General features: G+C 39.7%; 1 protein-coding gene across 2 annotated transcripts; it reads right to left on the bottom strand.

The window, feature by feature from the left end:
• Window positions 1–536: 536 nt before the first annotated feature.
• Window positions 537–18,447, bottom strand: LOC129826270 (neuropeptide Y receptor type 1-like). 2 transcript variants are annotated; one of them, XM_055886811.1, is made up of 2 exons: window positions 18,360–18,447; window positions 537–5,509 (listed from the first exon to the last, which is right to left on the bottom strand). In XM_055886811.1, exon 2 carries the CDS (start codon window positions 5,334–5,336, stop codon window positions 4,218–4,220), a length of 1,119 nt encoding a protein of 372 aa, XP_055742786.1. In that variant the 5' UTR covers window positions 5,337–5,509; window positions 18,360–18,447; the 3' UTR covers window positions 537–4,217. The 2 variants fall into 2 exon arrangements, with proteins under 2 accessions (XP_055742786.1, XP_055742787.1); XM_055886812.1 differs by lacking the exon at window positions 18,360–18,447 and adding an exon at window positions 17,870–18,094.
• Window positions 18,448–19,140: the final 693 nt, after the last annotated feature.

Raw genomic sequence — 19,140 nt, 5'->3', positions numbered from 1 at the left:
ACTACATTATCAAGAGATACTGTAGTATACTAAATCATTCTATAATAAGCACTTCATGATTGAGGGGGATACTACAGGGTGTAGTATAGAATTCTCCAGTATACTACACAATTCTATAGTAAGTACTACACAATTGAGGGATAATACACTATTGTATTCTAGTATACTACACACTTCTAAAGTAAGTACTACACATAATAAAGTTTATGGTATTCTACTGTATACTACAAACAGTCTATAGTAAGCACTACATGATTGTAGTATCCCTCAATGTGGAGTATAGAATTCCATAGTAAATACTGTAGTAGACTGAAGTATTTTTTTATGTGGGACGTTTAAGCACAACCACTTTCTCTCTGGGATGTGGATATAATTGACTAAACTGCTGTAAAACCTGTATTTGGTAAAGGAACTGTATTTTGTAAATGATTCACACTCTAAATCATGATGAAATACCTTGGAAAAATTACTTTGTTATATCTAAGAGCACCTGGAGAATGGAAAACTCATGAAATGCAATACAATATACATTTTTTTATTAAATTTTTATTGAACTTTTGTATAGCTACTGTAACATCTATTGGTATTGTAACTTTTCATTGTAAAAGATTATCGCTGTAGTAAGGAATACAGAGAATGTAGAACACTTCATCCGGCTTCTAAAAGCTCATTGCTAACTACGCAGTAAACAGAGAACGTTCTTTGCACATTGGATAACATTATGCAGAGGCTATGAGCTTTTATAATAGGAAAAAAGAAATGCAGCTGTCTTACAAATGTTTAGACAAAATATGGCCTGATATTTGCACTACTTACTGTATATGGCAAACTGGACTTCATTTTACCCTGCAAAACTAGTAAAAACTAAATATTGCACACATTCATGAATGAGTTCCAGTTTGATCATTTTGAATAATCATTCTTGCAACTGCCAAAGGGTAATGGATGAAAATCTGTTTACGAGAGTAGATTAGAGGGAGAACGGATGGAAATGTTGAATGATTGATTCCAAATTAATATTATAAACCAATTGTCCCATATGGCAATGCAAGAGACATATCAAGTTCAATGCAGACAATGCATCTAAACATGGCACTAGGTATACTACTGTGCATACAAAGACTCAGTGGACCTCAGTGAGAGAGCAAGGATATACAGTAGGATATTGTTCCATGTGCTGCATTCATAAAGTACAGTGTATTAATTTACTGCTCTCTTTCTTTTGTTATATGGTGCTTGATATATGGTTGTTGGATAGCACATTTTATTATCAAAGTCAGCTGCTTAGACAGTAATATATTTAGCAGTAAACCTTGGTGGGTAGAATGTCTGTTTACAGGCACTCTGCTTTAAATCAGTAGTTCTCAATGTCAGTCCTTGTCAAAGTCTTTCCTTGTTGAAATTCTATAACTATGTTCTGTTATATGGGTATGTTTACAAACCAATTCTGAGGACTTTATTGACATGATGTGATCTTAGCCAAATCATTTGCCAGTGTAAAGATCACATTATTCATATCTATGAAGGAGATCATTAACATATTATTTTGGGAAACTATCCCATTAAACCCTCATCAATATCACAAATTAACCATTGGAAGTGGTTGGCACTTGGCATCCCTTATCATGCATATTCCATGAGTCTCGGAATGAGGGAAGGAATTACACAAGGAGGGCTGGAAGGATAGTGTGAGCTGGATAATAAAAGCAAATTCTGTAAAAACAGTGAGAAAAAGCACAATCTCAAAATGACACATTATTCAAACATCCTACTGGGCACAAACTGATGGAATCAACATTGTTTCCACATAATTTCAATCCCCAAAAATTGGTGATGACATTGAATCAACGTGGAAAATTTGCTTGGAATTTTAAAAAGTCATCAACGTAAGAGCATTTAGTAAATTATTCAACCAATTTTTCACCTAAATCCAATGACATGGTGAATTTTTTTGTTGATTTCACATTGAATTCACGTTAGTTGACAACTCAAGAAAATGTAAGTTAAAACTAGACATTGAACTGATGTCTGTACACAGTGGGATGGCTTTGTGAGTAGACCCCTAGAATTCCTAAAATTATAATGTGCTGCAATGCAAGTTTAAATACCACAACACATCTTGTTACACTATAGCTGTGGTATTCAAACGTTTTTTGCAGGGCACATTTTATTTGCCAAAATGGCTGTAAATTTAGATTTTTACATCAACAAATCACCTTCAATTCATTAGATTTTCCTCTCGCTTATCAAACTTTAGACAACAAATACAAAACTGTCTTTCTGTACTCTTATTTCTTTGATGCCAAAAACCATCCCACACGACCCCCTCCCAACTTTACATACTCTATAGAGACCTAAATAATACATTGAAATATTATGTTGGTGTAAATCCACATCTTTTACTCCACAGTGCTTGCACTGGAGAAGACCTTTGCACCGTTATAAACTCATCGACTTCCTCTAAGGCAGGGGTGTCAAACTCATTCAATGGAGGGCCTAGTGTCTGCTGTTTTTTCTTTTTTCCCATTCAATTAAGCCCTAGACAACCAGGTGACTGGAGTTCCTTACTAATTAATGAGCTTAATTAATCAATCAAGTACAAGGGAGGAGCGAAAACCTGCAGACACTCAGCCCTCCACAGAATGAATTTGACACGTGCTCTAAATTGTATAAACACATACAGTGCCATCAGAAAGTATTCATACCCCTTGACTTACTCCACATTTTGTTGTGTTACAGCCTGAATTCAAAATGGAATAGCATTTTAAAAATTTCACCCATCTAAACACAATACCCCATAATGACAAAGTGATTTTATTGAAAATGAAATACAGAATACAGTGTCTTTCTGGGTAAGTCTCTAAGAGCTTTCCACACCTGGATTGTGCAACATTTGCCCGTTATTCTTTTCAAAATTCTTCAAGCTCTGTCAAATTGGTTGATGATCATTGCTAGACAACCATTTGCAGGTCTTGCCATACGTTTTCAAGCAGATTTAGGTCACTCTGGAACATTTACTGTCATCTTGGTAGGCAACTCCAGTGTAGATTTGGCCTTGTGTTTTAGGTTATTGTCCTGCTGAATGGTGAATTAGTCTCCCAGTGTCTGGTGGAAAGCAGACTGAACCAGGTTTTCCTCCATGATTCTGCCTGTGCTTAGCTCCATTCAGTTTATTTTTGTCCTGAAATACTCCCCAGTCCTTAATGATTACAAGCATACCGATAACATGATGCAGCCACCACTATGCTTACAAATATGGAGAGTGGTACTCAGTAACATGTTTGGGTCAAATCCAAACCAATACAACACTTTGTATTCAGGACCAGAAGTGAATTGCTTAGCCACAATTTTTGCAGTATTACTGTAGTGCCTTGTTACAAACAGGATGTATGTTTTGGAATATTTTTATTCTGTACAGGCTTCCTTCCTTTCACTCTGTCAATTAGGTCAGAATTGTAGGGTAACTATAATGTTGTTGATCCATCCTCAGTTTTCTCCTATCACAGCCATTGAACTCTAACTGTTTTAAAGTCATAATTGGACTCATGGTGAAATCCCTGAGTGGTTTCCTTCCTCTCTGGCAAATTAGTTCGGAAGGACGCCTGTAGGTTTAAAGTCATTAAAAAACATGTTAAACACTTTATATGACTTGTTAAGCGATTGTTTACTCTTTTCACTCCTATTTAGGATTGCCATAACAAAGGGATTGAATACTTATTGACTCAAGCCATTTCAGCTTTTCATTTTTAATTAGTTTGTAAAAAGTTTGAAAAAACATCATTCTACTTTCATATTATGGAGTAGGCCAGTGACCAAAAAAATCGACATTTAATCCATTTTAAATTCAGGCTGTAACACCACACTCCTTGACTTTTTCCATGTGTTGTTGTGTTACAGCCTGAATTTAAAATGGACTAGATTGTTTTGTCACTGGCCATGTTTTGTTAATACTTTCTGAATGCACTGTATCTAATTGAGGACACTGTAAAATCTATCTTAGGTCACAGTGTTCTCTTACTTTTCCATTTCTCTCCATGCCCACAGAAGAGACCAACCATTGATTGTTAAGACACAAAACAATCCCCTGTGACTAATTTGAACAACTCCAGCCATGTCAACCCTTGCTCCAGCATAAAGCTCAACAAGTCAACCTTCAATGGATGGTTAAGACAATGGGGGTTGAAGTTCTATACTTTCTCTCTCCTTTTCTGAATGGGTCAGGACTGTACATTCATGCTCATTGATCCTTTGCTCAAGGTTGACCCCTTAGTGACCTCTGTGCTGACAATAGAAAGAGGGAAGCTCTCATAACTCTCTGGTGACCCCCAGCAGCGGCAGTGGTATAGGGTAGATTTGAGCTCTTTCTGGAAGTTACTGTTTAGAAAGCCGTAGATTATGGGGTTGACACAGGTGGATGCCATGGCTGTGAGGTGGCAGGTAGAGAAGATTATGTCATGCTGACAGGATGGGATGGCCTGGTGGTTCCAGTCGAACAAGGTATTGAAGATGTTGAGCGGGAGCCAGCAGAGGGCAAACACTACCACAATGGAGGCCAACATGGCATTGATCCTGTTTGACCCCTTGGCTTTCTTCTGACAGTTGTCCCTGGCTCGCTCCACCATGTATTTTCTCTGTCGGAGACGCAGGAAGATGCGCAGGTAGCAGACCAGGATGAGAATGAGGGGAAGGCAGTACTGGAAGAGCAGCAGGGAGGTGGTGTAGGCCAGTCGGTTGTGCTCTGAGGGCCATCGCTCCATACAGATGAAGTGGTCAGTGTAGAGATTGAAGGGGAGGCTCATGTTCTGGAAAGGACTGTTGTCGAGGACGTTGAAGAAGAGGAAAGGAAGAGAGATGAAGCAGGCCACCAACCAGGTGATGGCTACAGCCAGGTAGGAGTGGCGCACCATAGGCTTCCATCCAGTGGGGTGGATGATGAGTTGGTGGCGCTCTATGGCTATGAGGACAAGGGTGAAGATGGAAACCGTGACAGAGATGCACTGGACAAAGGGTGTGACCTTACAGAGTGCCTCCCCCAGGATCCAGCGGTCCATCAGGGTGTAGATGATGGTGACAGGCAGGCACACGATGCACATGAGGATGTCAGAGATGGACAGGTTGGCGATGAAGATGTTGGTGACATTCCGCATCTCCTTCTGCCGTGTGATGACAAACACCAGGCAGGTGTTACCAATAAGGCCAACCGCGACCAGTGTGCTGTAGGCAACTATCAGGAAGGTGGTGCCACTCCAGGAGGAGGTGCACTCGTCTGTGTCGCCCCATGGCATCTCTTTCCACCAGGCGTGATGACTGCTATTGTTCACATGGGACACCTCCATGCTAGAAGTCCAAACTTATTATTTTTAGACTGGGATCCAAATGTATTAGTATGTTTCCCTTCTGCTTCAATATATTATCTGATGTCTTTATTGTATGTTTGAGTTTGCTGGGGTTTTAATCACACCGGTACTCTTAGTGATGGCTGGAACATTGATTGCAGTCTTTTTGGTGTCTGAAAGAGAACACAACAATCAAAAGATGAAATCCTTCACTGAGCTGATTTCCCAAATGTGAATGCAGCTATTTAATAACCCTAGGAGAAATAAAGGACTTGTCTTTGCAACCATGTTAACTCCTGTTCTGAAAACTGCTGGCTGCAGGAAAATACTCTACTTTAGGATCCACTTTGAGTAAAAAAGTAAAACAATATTAAAACGTAATATAATCTTTGCTTTCGATAATATCAGGTTCAATGGTTTCCACTTTGGTGCATACACAATATAAATTGAAATATAAGAGAGTAGATGCGCCTATATATTTGAAATTGTTCAAAACAAAACTTAGCCTTGGCTATCATTACAGTATTCATTCATGTTTGTTTTGGCTCTTGAGGTGCTTGTGTAAGAACTAAAATCATTTTTTTTAGTGTAGACTATTGCAAAACAGAGGAGAATGAATGATGTGAGAGGTTCACGATGCGGTGACTGAAAAACATGCAGATGTACAGTATATCTCGTTCTACTTGAGTACTAGCAATTATAACTAAGGATGCATTAACATCGTATCATCAAGCAAGCAGCATGGAGGAATGATGAAATGTGTTATTATCAAATGAAATGTGTTATTATCAAAAGGCCTCGTGTACACAGTAAATAATCTCAACCCCCATAGCAATGACAATAACCGTGTCAATGTCTGGCCATCAGAATAAAACATGAGAAGACATTTAAATGGAAGATACTTAAAGGATAGAATCCTGCTGGGTAGCATATACACAATGGATATACAGCATTTCTTCCTCTTTCACAATCCAAGAGATAGACATCTCATATGTGGAAAATTACTCCCATTCTTGTGTCTGACTATGACCTCAAGTGTACCACAAAGATTAACAGGTGATTCCCAAAAGCTATCACAAAGGGTCAGCTGTCCTACAGCAATGGAATATGTAAATGTTCCATTGTCCACTGCCACCACCTGACTAATATGTGATGAGCAATACGACTGGACTCCAATTCCAAGGATGGAAAAAGAAACTTGGTGCATAGGGAGTAGGAGGGGGGTTCAAGAGGAGGAAGCAGCACTGATTTTTTAAACATTTAAAAAAAAAAAAAATCACCTTTATTTAACCAGGTAGGCTAGTTGAGAACAAGTTCTCATTTACAACTGCCACCTGGCCAAGATAAAGCAGAACAGTGAGATACAAACAACAACACAGAGTTACACATGGAATAAACAACCGTACAGTCAATAACACAATAGAAAAAAAGTCTATATACAGTGTGTGCAAATGGTGTGAGCAGGTAAAGCAATAAATAGGCCATAGTAGTGGAGAAATTACAATTTAGCAAATTAACACTGGAGTGATAGATGAGCAGATGATGATGTGCAAGTAGAAATACTGGTATGCAAAAGAGCAGAAAAGTAAATAAAAAACAATATGGGGATGAGGTAGGTAGATTGTGTCACGCCCTGGCCTTAGTTATCTTTGTTTTCTTTATTATTTTAGGTCAGGGTGTGACATGGGGGATGTTTGTGTGTTTTTTGTCTAGTCTAGGGTGGTTGTATTGTCTAGGGAGTTTTTGTAGAGTTCATGGGGTTGTGCTCAGTGTAGGTGTTTAGGTAAGTCTATGGTTGCCTGGAATGGTTCTCAATCAGAGACAGCTGTCTATCGTTGTCTCTGATTGGGAGCCATATTTAAGGCAGCCATAGGCATTAGGTAGGTTGTGGGTAATTGTCTATGTTTGACGTTAGTAGCTTGTGTCTGCACTTTTGTTTGTAGCGTCACTTTTGTTTAGTGTGTGTGTTCGTTTTCATCTTCATCTTCATTTATTAAAGAGGATGTATTCATATCACGCTGCACCTTGGTCCACTCTTTCACCTCAAGATGATCGTGACAGAATTACCCACCACAAAAAGACCAAGCAGTGTGATAAGCAGCAGCAGGAGCAGCACACACAGGATTCATGGACTTGGGAAGAAATACTGGACGGTAAGGGACCTTGGGCACAACCGGGAGAATATCGCCTCCCTCGTAAAGAGCTGGAGGCAGCTAAAGCCGAGAGGAGGGGATATGAGGAGGCAGCACGGAAGCGAGGCTGGAAGCCTGAGAGTCAAACCCAAAAATGTATTGGGGGGGGGGGTCTACAAGGGAGTGTGGCGAAGTCAGGTAGGAGACCTGCGCCAACTCCCCGTGCTTACCGTGGGAAGCGAGAGTACGGGCAGACACCGTGTTATGCGGTAGAGCGCACGGTGTCTCCTGTACGTGTGCATAGCCCGGTGCGGTACATTCCAGCTCCTCGTATCGGACAAGAACATCCCTGCCGGCTCAACCCTCCTCTAACCCGGACGATGCTGGGCCATTGTGCACCGCCCCATGGGTCTCCCGGTCGCCACCTGCTGCAACAGAGCCTGGATTGAACCAGAATCTCTAGTGGCACAGCTGCCACTGCGGTGCAGTGCCTTAGACCACTGCAACACTCAGGAGGCGCCCTACTTCACTACATTCCTAAAGAAAATAATGTTCTATTTACTCCATACATTTTCTCTGACACCCAAAAGTATTCGTTACATTTTGAATGCTTAGCAGGACAGGAAAATGGTCAAATTCACACCCTTATCAGGAGAACATCCCTGGTCATCCCTACAGCCTCTGATCTGGCAGACTCACTAAACACATGCGTCATTTGTAAATTATGTCTGAGTGTTGGAGTGAGACCCTGGCTATCTGTAAAATAAAAATGGTGCCCATCTGGTCTGCTTAATATAAGGATTTTGAAATTATTTATACTTTTACTTTTGATACTTAAGTACATTTTAGCAATTACATTTACTTTTGATACTTAATGAACCATTATATCTGGAATAAACCTGCTCTAAAGACTTCTGAACAGACTTATGGCGGCTGAACCATATCCACTGGCACCTACTGCCCATTATTCATGGTCCTCCCGGTTCAGCCCTTAGTATTTTTCATGAGATAATTAAATTCAATCTATCTCATGTTAATGTATCTGCTTTTATTTGAACTCAACAGATTGATTGATATTCAGTGAGAAATTAAGTTATTTATTATTCTAAATGAAGTAGCCTACAGGTTCTTGAATAAACCACTTCTACCTGGGGTTTAACCAGGGTTGTTTCTAATGATTATGTGTCACGCCCTGACCATAGTCAGCTGTTTTTTCTCTGTGTTGAATGGGGCGTGATAGTGACTTGGGTGGGTCATCTAGGTGATATTGTATTTCTATGGTTACCTGATATGGTTCCCAAACTAATGAACTCATTTTAAAATGACAGATTTGTTTACATGAACTGTAACTCAGTAAAATCTTTGAAATTGTTGCATGTTGCGTTTTATATTTTTGTTCAGTGTAGTAAGGAGGGGATGATGTGGTTGACTGGCTGGTGTCTGTTGGGGGTGGGTATTGTGTATTGTAGTTAGCATGATCTATTAACACGAGAGGGGTGGGTTGATATAGTACCTTGTTTGAGTGTGTATTGTTGGGGACAGTAGTAAAATGACGTACACTGACTAGTGTATGTCCTACAGACTAATCCTGCTGCTGCTGCTGATGATGACCTTGACAGAAGCTTTAGTAGTACAGATCCTGTAGACTCAACATCATCTGACCCGGAGGAGGAAAAGACTGTATGGGGCTGGCAAGAGCAAATGTGAAGTTCTGCCAGACCAGCTGCCATTGTCGAACACAAGATGAGGTTCACTAGCTGAAGAACATTGAGGACCTGCCTTGAACATTCAGCCAACACAACACCCATTGTGAGTTAGACGGATGTTGTAGCATAATGCCTAGTATGCTTACAACTGCATTGTGGTATATATGTACATATACACACTTTTTTTTGAATATACCTTTATTATTCCCGCAAACCCTACCACCCTTCCCCCAATTGGAGTAACTAATAAACAATAACACTTAAGCTTCTACCTTCAGTTTATACATAGTATACACATTTTACAGACACAATCTATTTTACAATAGTTATATTTTATTTGTTTTTAGTCCTTCCTCTATTTCTGATGTCCATCCAGTTAGATTTTTATTTGTAACTGTGCTATTTAACAACATTTCTGAACCTATACACATTTTACAGACCCTGTATGTTTTGCATTAGTTATCTTGTTATTAGTCCCACCCTTCAGCTCCATCCAACCCTTCCCATCAATCTCTTATCACCATCCATTTCGGATTTTTATTTGGCATATATTTTTCAACTATGCTGTGTTGCTTCACAAAAGTACTGAACCTTTCTATTCTCATAGATTCTACAGATTGTGAATTAAAGACAAACATTTTAGCTAAAATACTTATTATATTATTGATTGATTGACTATGACTTTTCAAATCACCCAGTATTGCTATCTGCAGCGTTAGTTCTAGATAAATGTTGCAATTCTTTAGCTATTCTTGGACCTGTGACCAAAAACGAGCTACGTATGGACAGTACCAAAATAAATTATCTAATGACTCTGCCACCTTGCAGGAACATCTGCAGAGCTTGGGAAGATTGTATCCCCCATATTTATAACATTCTACCGGTTGCAAGAATTTTGTATAATAATTTAAATTGAAAAATTTGAAGTTTTGAATCTGGCATTGTTTTGCGTGTCAATTCATAAAGCATGTGCCATGGAATTGGTACATCGAAAATCTCTTCCCAACTATTTTGCAATTTATATGGCACAGCTGTTAATTTTTTGGTCCTTAAATTGGTATATGTTTTTATTATCACAATTTTCTTTAACCATTAATAGTCTTAAATGCAAGGCCGACAGACAAGTTCCTTACTTTTTCCCCCTTCTACTTTCCTCTTCCGTTTCTGTGGTGATGCTGCAATTAGTTGGTTGTAATTTTGGTAGAGCAGACATTTAAACTGAAATTGCAACCAACTTTCTAATCCTCGTTTAAAAAATAACTATATTTTCGAGATTATTTTGTTTTCAAATAACCGAAAGTAAGCAGTTGTAATCTGAATAAAGGGAAAAGGGCCATTCTTGAACAGGGGTTGAGACATTCTTACTAATTTACTTGTGAAACTTAAAGAAAAACAATAAATTAACAACTAAATGTGACTGCGTGGTGCACAATCACAAAACAATATCCCACAAACACAGGTGGGAGAAATATCTACTTAAATATGATCCCCAAATAGAGACAACGATTACCAGCTGCCTCTAATTGGGAATCATACAAAACACCAACATAGAAAATATTAACTAGAACACAACATAGAAAATATTAACTAGAACACAACATAGAAATTATAAACTAGAATACCCCCTAGTCACGCCCTGACCTACTACACCATAGAGAAACAAGGGCTCTCTATGGTCAGGGCGTGACATTACTAGAGAACCATTTCAGATTTAAGTATACATTTTGTATGACTGATGCCTTTAGTGCGAGGTCAAATGCTTTAATATTTAATAATTTCTGCCCTCCGAATTCATATTTGCTATATCAATAGGCCCTTTTAATTTTGTCTGGCCTGCCATTTCAAATCAAATTGAATATTTTTTGTTCATATATTTTAAAAAGCAGGTCACTAGGTGTAGGCAAAACCATAAGCAAATAGGTAAACTGTGATATGACTAAAGAGTTAATCAGTGTTATTTTTACACAAATAGACAAGTATTTTCCTTTCCATAATCTTATCTATTATCTATTTCTAACAAAATGTATTGGAGTGAGATAATTCCTTTCTTTTGGGATTTGCATACCGAGTATGTCCACATCCCCGTCAGACCATTTTATTGGTAAACTACACGGTAATGTAAAATCATTTTTTTGTGATCCAATACATAGTATATATATATTTTACCTTTATTTAACTAGGCAAGTCAGTTAAGAACAAATTCTTATGTTCAATGACAGTCTAGGAACAGTGGGTTAACTGCCTTGTTCATGGGCAGAATGACAGATTTTTACCTTGTCAGCTCAGGGATTTGATCTTGCAACCTTCCGGTTACTAATCCAACGTTCTAACTACTAGGCTACCTGCCACCCAATAGTACACTTACCATAATTTGGTTTTAATCTAGCCTCCATGAGGCTGTGGAGGGATTCTAATTGTGGTTTTAAAAGAAAACATGAATCATCAGTGTTGTTTTTAAGCCACGGATTTCTAATCCCTTAATATTATTGTTGGATCTAATTTTAACAGCTAACATTTTGATGGCAATAATAAATGGATATGCCGATAGTGAACAGCCTTGTTTTACTCCTCTTGACAGTTTAAAACTTTCTGAGATGTAGCCATTATTTACTATTTTACACCTAGGGTTACTATACATAAATTTAACCCATTTTATAAGAGATTCTCCAAAATTTAAATATTCTAGGCATTTATATATAAACTCCAGTCGTACTTTATCAAAAGTCTTTTCAAAATCAGCTATGAAAACCAGGCCTAGTTTCCCCGATATTTCATAGTATTCTATTGTTTCCAGTACTTGTCTTATATTATATCCAATGTATCAACCATGTAAAAAACCTGTCTGAGGCCTCCCGGGTGGCGCAGTGGTCTAGGGCACTGCATCGCAGTGCTAACTGCGCCACCAGAGTCTCTGGGTTCGCGCCCAGGCTCTGTCGCAGCCGGCCGCGACCGGGAGGTCCGTGGGGCGACGCACAGTTGGCATAGCGTCGTCCGGGGTAGGGAGGGTTTGGCCAGTAGGGATATCCTTGTCTCATTGCGCTCCAGCGACTCCTGTGGCGGGCCGGGCGCAGTGCGCGCCAACCAAGGGGGCCCGGTACACGGTGTTTCCTCCGACACATTGGTGCGGCTGGCTTCCGGGTTGGAGGCGCGCTGTGTTAAGAAGCAGTACGGCTGGTTGGGTTGTGCTTCGGAGGACGCATGGCTTTCGACCTTCGTCTCTCCCGAGCCCGTACGGGAGTTGTAGCGATGAGACAAGGTAGTAATTACTAGCGATTGGATACCACGAAAATTGGGGAGAAAATGGGATAAAAAAAAATTTATAAAAAAAAAAAAAAAAAAAAAACCTGTCTGACTAGGATGAATAATATCTGACAATACCTTTTTAATTCTATGCGCCAAGCATTTAGCTAGAATTTTTGCATCACAACACTGAAGTGTAAGAGGCCTCCAATTGTTTAAATGGACTGGATCTTTATATCACTTGGATCCTGTTTCAGTAAAAATGAAATCAGACCTTCTTGTTGCGTGTCCGATAATCTACCGTTTATATAGGAGTGGTTAAACATGTTAATAATGGTCCTCTGAGTATATAAAAACATTGGTATACTTCCACTGGTATGCCATCCAGCCCTGGAGTTTTCGCAGCCTTAAGGGCTTTAATTGCATCAAGAAGTTCCTCCTCTGTAATTTGGCCTTCACATGAGTCTTTCTATATAGATGTTAATTTTACATTATTATTTTTTTAAATAAATTTTACCCCCTTTTCTCCCCAATTTTCGTGGTATCCAATCGCTAGTAATTACTATCTTGTCTCATCGCTACAACTCCCGTACGGGCTCGGGAGAGACGAAGGTCGAAAGCTATGCGTCCTCCGAAGCACAACCCAACCAAGCCACACTGCTTCTTTAACAGAGCGCCTCCAACCCGGAAGCCAGCCGCACCAATGTGTCGGAGGAAACACCGTGCACCTGGCCACCCTTGGTTAGCGCGCACTGCGCCCAGCTCGCCACAGGAGTCGCTGGAGCGCGATGAGACAAGGAAATCCCTACCGGCCAAACCCTCCCTAACCCGGACGACACTGGCCCAATTGTGCGTCGCCCCACGGACCTCCCGGTCGCGGCCGGCTGCGACAGAGCCTGGGGGCGAACCCAGAGACTCTGGTGGCGCAGTTAGCACTGCGATGCAGTGCCCTAGACCACTGCGCCACCCGGGAGGCCTAATTTTACATTATTAATAGGGGAAAAATCCATACAATTAGCTTCAGTTAGTGGAGATGGAGGAGACTGAAATGAAAACATATTCTTAAAGTACTTTACTTCCTCTTTCAAAATATAATTTGCTGAACCATGCGTGACTCCATAATTTGTAACATGTTTCAATAAAAAAAAATTGGTAGCATTTCTATGTTGAAGATCGAAAAAGAATTTGGTTCATTCTTCCCCATATTCCATCGAGTTCGCTTTATTTTTATAATATATTACGCTGGATCTTTCTTGAATAAGTTTCTCAATTTCTTTTTGTTTTTCCTCTAACTTATTCTGTGCCTCTATGGTACAGTTTTTATTTCTATCTAACTGTACTGTTAGTCCTTCAATTTCCTTTGTTAATATGGGTTATTTTGATCTAAATTGCTTTTGTTTTATTGATGAGTATTGAATTGCATGGCCTCTAAAGGCACATTTAAAGTGTCCCATACAATAAGGGGATCTAGTGTACCTATGTTATGTCGGAAAAAGTCAGTTATAAATGATTCTGTCCTAGTTAAAAAAGTTATCATCCAGTAGGCTTTGATTACATTTCCAATATCCTCACCCACGTGGAAATTCTGTAAGAGTAATATAAACTCAGCAAAAAAAGAAACACCCCTTTTTCAGGACCCTGTCTTTCAAAGATAATTTGTAAAAATCCAAATTACTTCACAGATCTTCATTGTAAAGGGTTTAAACACTGTTTCCCATGGTTCAATGAACCATAAACAATTGATGAACATGCACCTATGGAACGGTCATTAAGACACCAACAACTTACAGACGGTAGGCAATTAAGGTCACAGTTATGAAAACTTAGGACACTAAAGAGGCCTTTCTACTGACTCTGAAAAACACCAAAATAAAGATGCCCAGGGTCCCTGCTCATCTGCGTGAACGTGGCTTAGGCATGCTGCAAGGAGGCATGAGGACTGCAGATGTGGCCAGGGCAATAAATTGCAATGTACGTACTGTGAGATGCCTAAGACAGTGCTACAGGGAGACAGGACGGAGAGTTGATCGTCCTCGCAGTGGCAGACCACATGTAACAACACCTGCACAGGATCGGTACATCCGAACATCGCACCTGCGGGACAGGTACAGGATGGCAACAACAACTGCCCGAGTTACACCAGGAACGCACAATCCCTCCATCAGTGCTCAAACTGTCGCAATAGTCTGAGACAGGCTAGACTGAGGGCTTGTAGGCCTGTTGTAAGGCAGGTCCTCATCAGACATCACCGGCAACAACGTCGCCTATGGGCACAATCCACCGTCGCTGGACCAGACAGGACTGGCAAAAAGTGCTCTTCACTGACGAGTCGCGGTTTTGTCTCAGGGGTGATGGTCGGAATCGCGTTTATCGTCGAAGGTATGAGCGTTACACCAAGGTCTGTACTCTGGAGCGGAATCGATTTGGAGGTGGAGGGTCCATCATGGTCTGGGGCGGTGTGTCACAGCATCATCGGACTGAGCTTGTTGTCATTGCAGGCAATCTCAACTCTGTACGTTACGTGGAAGACATCCTCCTCCCTCATGTGGTACCCTTCCTGCAGGCTCATCCTGACATGACCCTCCAGCATGACAATGCCACCAGCCATACTGCTCGTTCTGTGCATGATTTCCTGCAAGACAGGAATGTCAGTCTTCTGCCATGGCCAGCAAAGAGCCCGGATCTCAATCCCATTGAGAACGTCTGGGACCTGTTGGATCGGAGGGTGAGGGCTAGGGCCATTCTCCCCAAAAATGTCCGGGAACTTGCAGGTGCCTTGGTGGAAGAGTGGCGTAACATCTCACAGCAAAACGGGCAAATCTGGTGCAGTCCATGAGGAGGAGATGCACTGCAGTACTTAATGCAGCTGGTGGCCACACCAGATACTGGCTGTTACTTTTGATTTTGACCCCCCCTTTGTTCAGGGGCACATTGTTCAATTTCTGTTAGTCACATGTCTGTGGAACTTGTTCAGTTTATGTCTCACTTGTTGAATCTTGTTATGTTCATACAAATATTTACACAGGTTAAGTTTGCTGAAAATTAACACAGTTGACAGTGAGAGGGCGTTTCTTTTTGTGCTGAGTTTATATGCCAATTATGTGATGATCCGACCTTATTCTGTCCCCTATCAACACTTTTTTAAACTTTTGATGCCAGCGAGAATGACATAAGAAAGTAATCAAGACGACTAGCTTGATTAAGCCTCCGCCATGTATATCTCACTAGGTCATGGTATTTAAGCCTCCATATATCCACTAATTCCAATATATCTATGACATTCATGGTTTCCTTAAGTGCCTGAGGGTGATAGTTTGCAGTGTGATTTCCTTTACGGTCCATAGAAGTTTTTAAAACCATATTAAAATCCCCCACCATAATAATATAGTTTCGTGTTGCTTGTAGAGTTGATAAATTCTTATATATATTTTCAAAGAAGCTTGGATCATCATTATTTGGACCGTATTGGTTAATAAGCCTTATCTGTTTATTGTCCAATAACATATTTAAAATAATCCATCTACATCTACCATATCTGTTAGGACATTTTGCACATTGGGATCAAAATTACTTTTAATTAATATCATCACCCCTTTTCAATTTCTCTGCCCATGGGAGAAATATAATTCGCCCCCCCAGTCCTTTTTCCACAAAACTTCATCTAAAATTGTTGAATGAGTTTCCTGTGAACAATAGATATTACATTCATTCTCTTATAGCCAGGTAAATACTGATCGTCTTGTTATCTGCTAAGCCATTACAATTATAACTGGCTATACTTATTTCACCACTTACCATAATGAGACACAAGTTTCAATTCTATTTATCAAAATATATAAACGTACCATTAAAAAGTAACATGATTGTCTATATAGCTGTACCATGATATTTGCATTGCTACTAAGTAAACCTCCAATTGGTCCCCACTATTCCACCTGCTAAAACCCCTCCTCATCCCGAGTTGGGTTGTCATCCCATTGCCCGGCAGACCACCCCCGACCCCCCGGATCCCATAGCCCCGAAGAGACCGGGACCTATCCTTCGAAAAGAGCACAGAGTGCCACCCACAGAACAGAAGGAGATCAACTGCCAAATGCATTTCCATGCATTTCCGCCCTCGCCTCGATTTGTATTATATATAGCCATTAAAAAAATATATATATTTTAAAAATCTGTTTATCTTATTTTCCATAATTAGCTATTAATATATTGTAGTAATGTAGGCAATTTATGCAAAGGATTTTTACCTCTCACCAGTCTCGCCATTACCAAAATGACATTATGGCAAGCAATTCTTATATTAGCAAACAATTACTGTGAATCATCCTGTATTGTCTCTAACATCTTTTACTCCCTCGCAACAGTTGTGGGACACACACACACACAATCATACACACTCAACCCCTTTCCCCAACAACAACCATAGACTCAGATTCTCAAAAGTTGCACCACTTTGCAGTTCTGGAACTATCTAGCCAACTATACAACTAACACAATCACTTCAGACTGAAGCTGGAAAGACAGCAAGCTAGTTTTTCTATTGACATGTCATTGTACAGTGTATATATATATCTATAGAAATTATGCTGATTCATGATTTCGACTGGCTGAGAAAAGATGGCTGTCTGTCTTATCTCGACTCCCGACTCGTTCATTACTATGGGACACAATAGGGATTCAATATTGCAACATTGTTGCAAACGTTGAAGATAATGTTTTAGATGCTTTTCACAGTGGAGATTACGTTTCTAAATTGAATAACTGGGCAGTGGATCTGTAAAAGTAGTAGTAGTAAATGTGTTTCTAGGTAAAGACATAAACAATGGCACTTTTAATTAATGTACTGGCCATGTGTATGTTGTCTAGTATATCATGGGCTGGATAGGCTCTAACAATGGAAATTCCATTGTATAAATTGTATAAAATTGTATAAAAAAGTGACTTTACTATGTACATATTCAGCCACTTCCTGCAACATTGTATTGCATTTGCCACCACATGATGCCATACAGTCCCATAAATGTGTGTTGAATCTTGAAATTGGCATTATCTCAACTCTATTTTATTATAGCCTGACTATAGATACCCAAAGAGCGGATATCTCATTGAACTAAAGCAAATACAGACAGGGGGTAATGAGGGGTGTCATGATGTAGATTAAGTTCTTGGAACCGTTTAGCTTAGACACACAGAGTGAGTTAGCCTGCATCATACTCAATACAGAGTTGAACATCAATAGGGAATATTATTGTTTTTGAGGCATTAGTTAAAACATTAGTTCAGTAATTCCCTTTTTCACTGTTTCCTAATGTAATACATCTCAACAAATATACCAATAGCCTATTATGTAGGTCCTCAAAGCAATTGTTTTAGCCAATCTGTATAGGCTAAGCATAGACAATAGTTTATTGTTAGACCTAATATGAGAATAAAAGTAGAAAAGTCTGATTCTTACCCGCTTTGCTGAACGTTTCTCTACATCTCACTGAGATTTTCCTTGGCCCCCATTGACTATTCGTAAGCTATAGTCTATAGTTCCGTCTCATCTGCCAAATGATGCAGACGCACAAGGAACGTCCCCTTTTGAACATTGAAGGCACAAAGAGTGTGACAGTATAATAAATCATCACCCCACTCCAAGTGTAATCTAAATAGAGGGGGGGGGGAAATTGGCTATTGTCTAATTTAGCAACCTATTAACTGTAGTTCAAGAAAGGGCTTCAACATCTTCTGAGCCTATAACAAATAGCTTATCCCGACCATGATAAATGCGCTTAGTCCCTTCGACTACACATCTGCCCACAGCTGGAGAAAACCATCTGAAGACCTAACTTCGGTCTCTTTACTTTGCCATTCACAATCCCATGGTTTAATAAATCATTCATGCCGTAATTACAATGCTATAAAAATAATAATGCATTGCCAATAGGATATTCTAAGCTTACCTTTAATTGTATCCCTCTTTCCCGAACTTCACACTCAAGGTCCGGTTTGCAGGAGGAATGAATATTGAGAATCTCCACAGAAGAGATTTTATCAAGCATGCACAGGAAGGTAGGAGGTGGCTTGTCCATATCAAACATAACATGGTGATCTCTCGTAAAGCGTTAAAGCGACCATACAGTGAGAATTAAACAAAGGATCTGATTTCTAGTGAAATAATTTGCCCATCTGATAGGCTGAGTTTATTCTCTGTGATAATGTGACACTTTTATGTTTTTTACATAAAACTGACACACCGTGGTCAGGATCATTTGTGAGCAGACACTAAAAATATATGGTCTGTATCTGTTTTTTAAGTGGATACTGTATACACAGCAAAATGAAAGCATCTATAGCAACATCATGTCATGAAAGTTGAGTCTCCTCTCCTCATTCAAAGCTAAGCAATAGCATGGATATATCGTGAACGAGTTAGAGGATAGGGAAAAAGTCTAGGAAAAAAGTGTAGGCTATCTATCACACACTGTCAACTGGTGAAAGTCATCACATCCCAGAAAGTTTAGTAAGAAGGTGAGTGATGAAAAGAGTACCTTTCTGGCCATTCTATAAGGAATTCTAGCCTCTGTTCAAATCCAATGTTATTTGTCACATGCTTGTAAACAACAGGTGTAGATTAACAGTGAAATGCTTATTTACGGGCCATTCCCAACAATGCAGAGAAAGAAAAATATTTAAAAACACAGAAAAATAATAACACAAGTAATATACACAATGAGTAATCAT

The sequence above is a fragment of the Salvelinus fontinalis genome, chromosome 28 (genome assembly GCF_029448725.1).
Source record: "Salvelinus fontinalis isolate EN_2023a chromosome 28, ASM2944872v1, whole genome shotgun sequence".
Taxonomy (NCBI): Eukaryota; Metazoa; Chordata; class Actinopteri; order Salmoniformes; family Salmonidae; genus Salvelinus; species Salvelinus fontinalis.
Note: the sequence above shows the minus strand (reverse complement) of the source record. Positions and strands in the feature narration are given on the sequence as shown.

Bases quoted from the DNA above. Each gene is read 5' to 3' on its own strand.
- LOC129826270 (XM_055886811.1), bottom strand. From the start codon at position 5,336: ATGGAGGTGTCCCATGTGAACAATAGCAGTCATCACGCCTGGTGGAAA.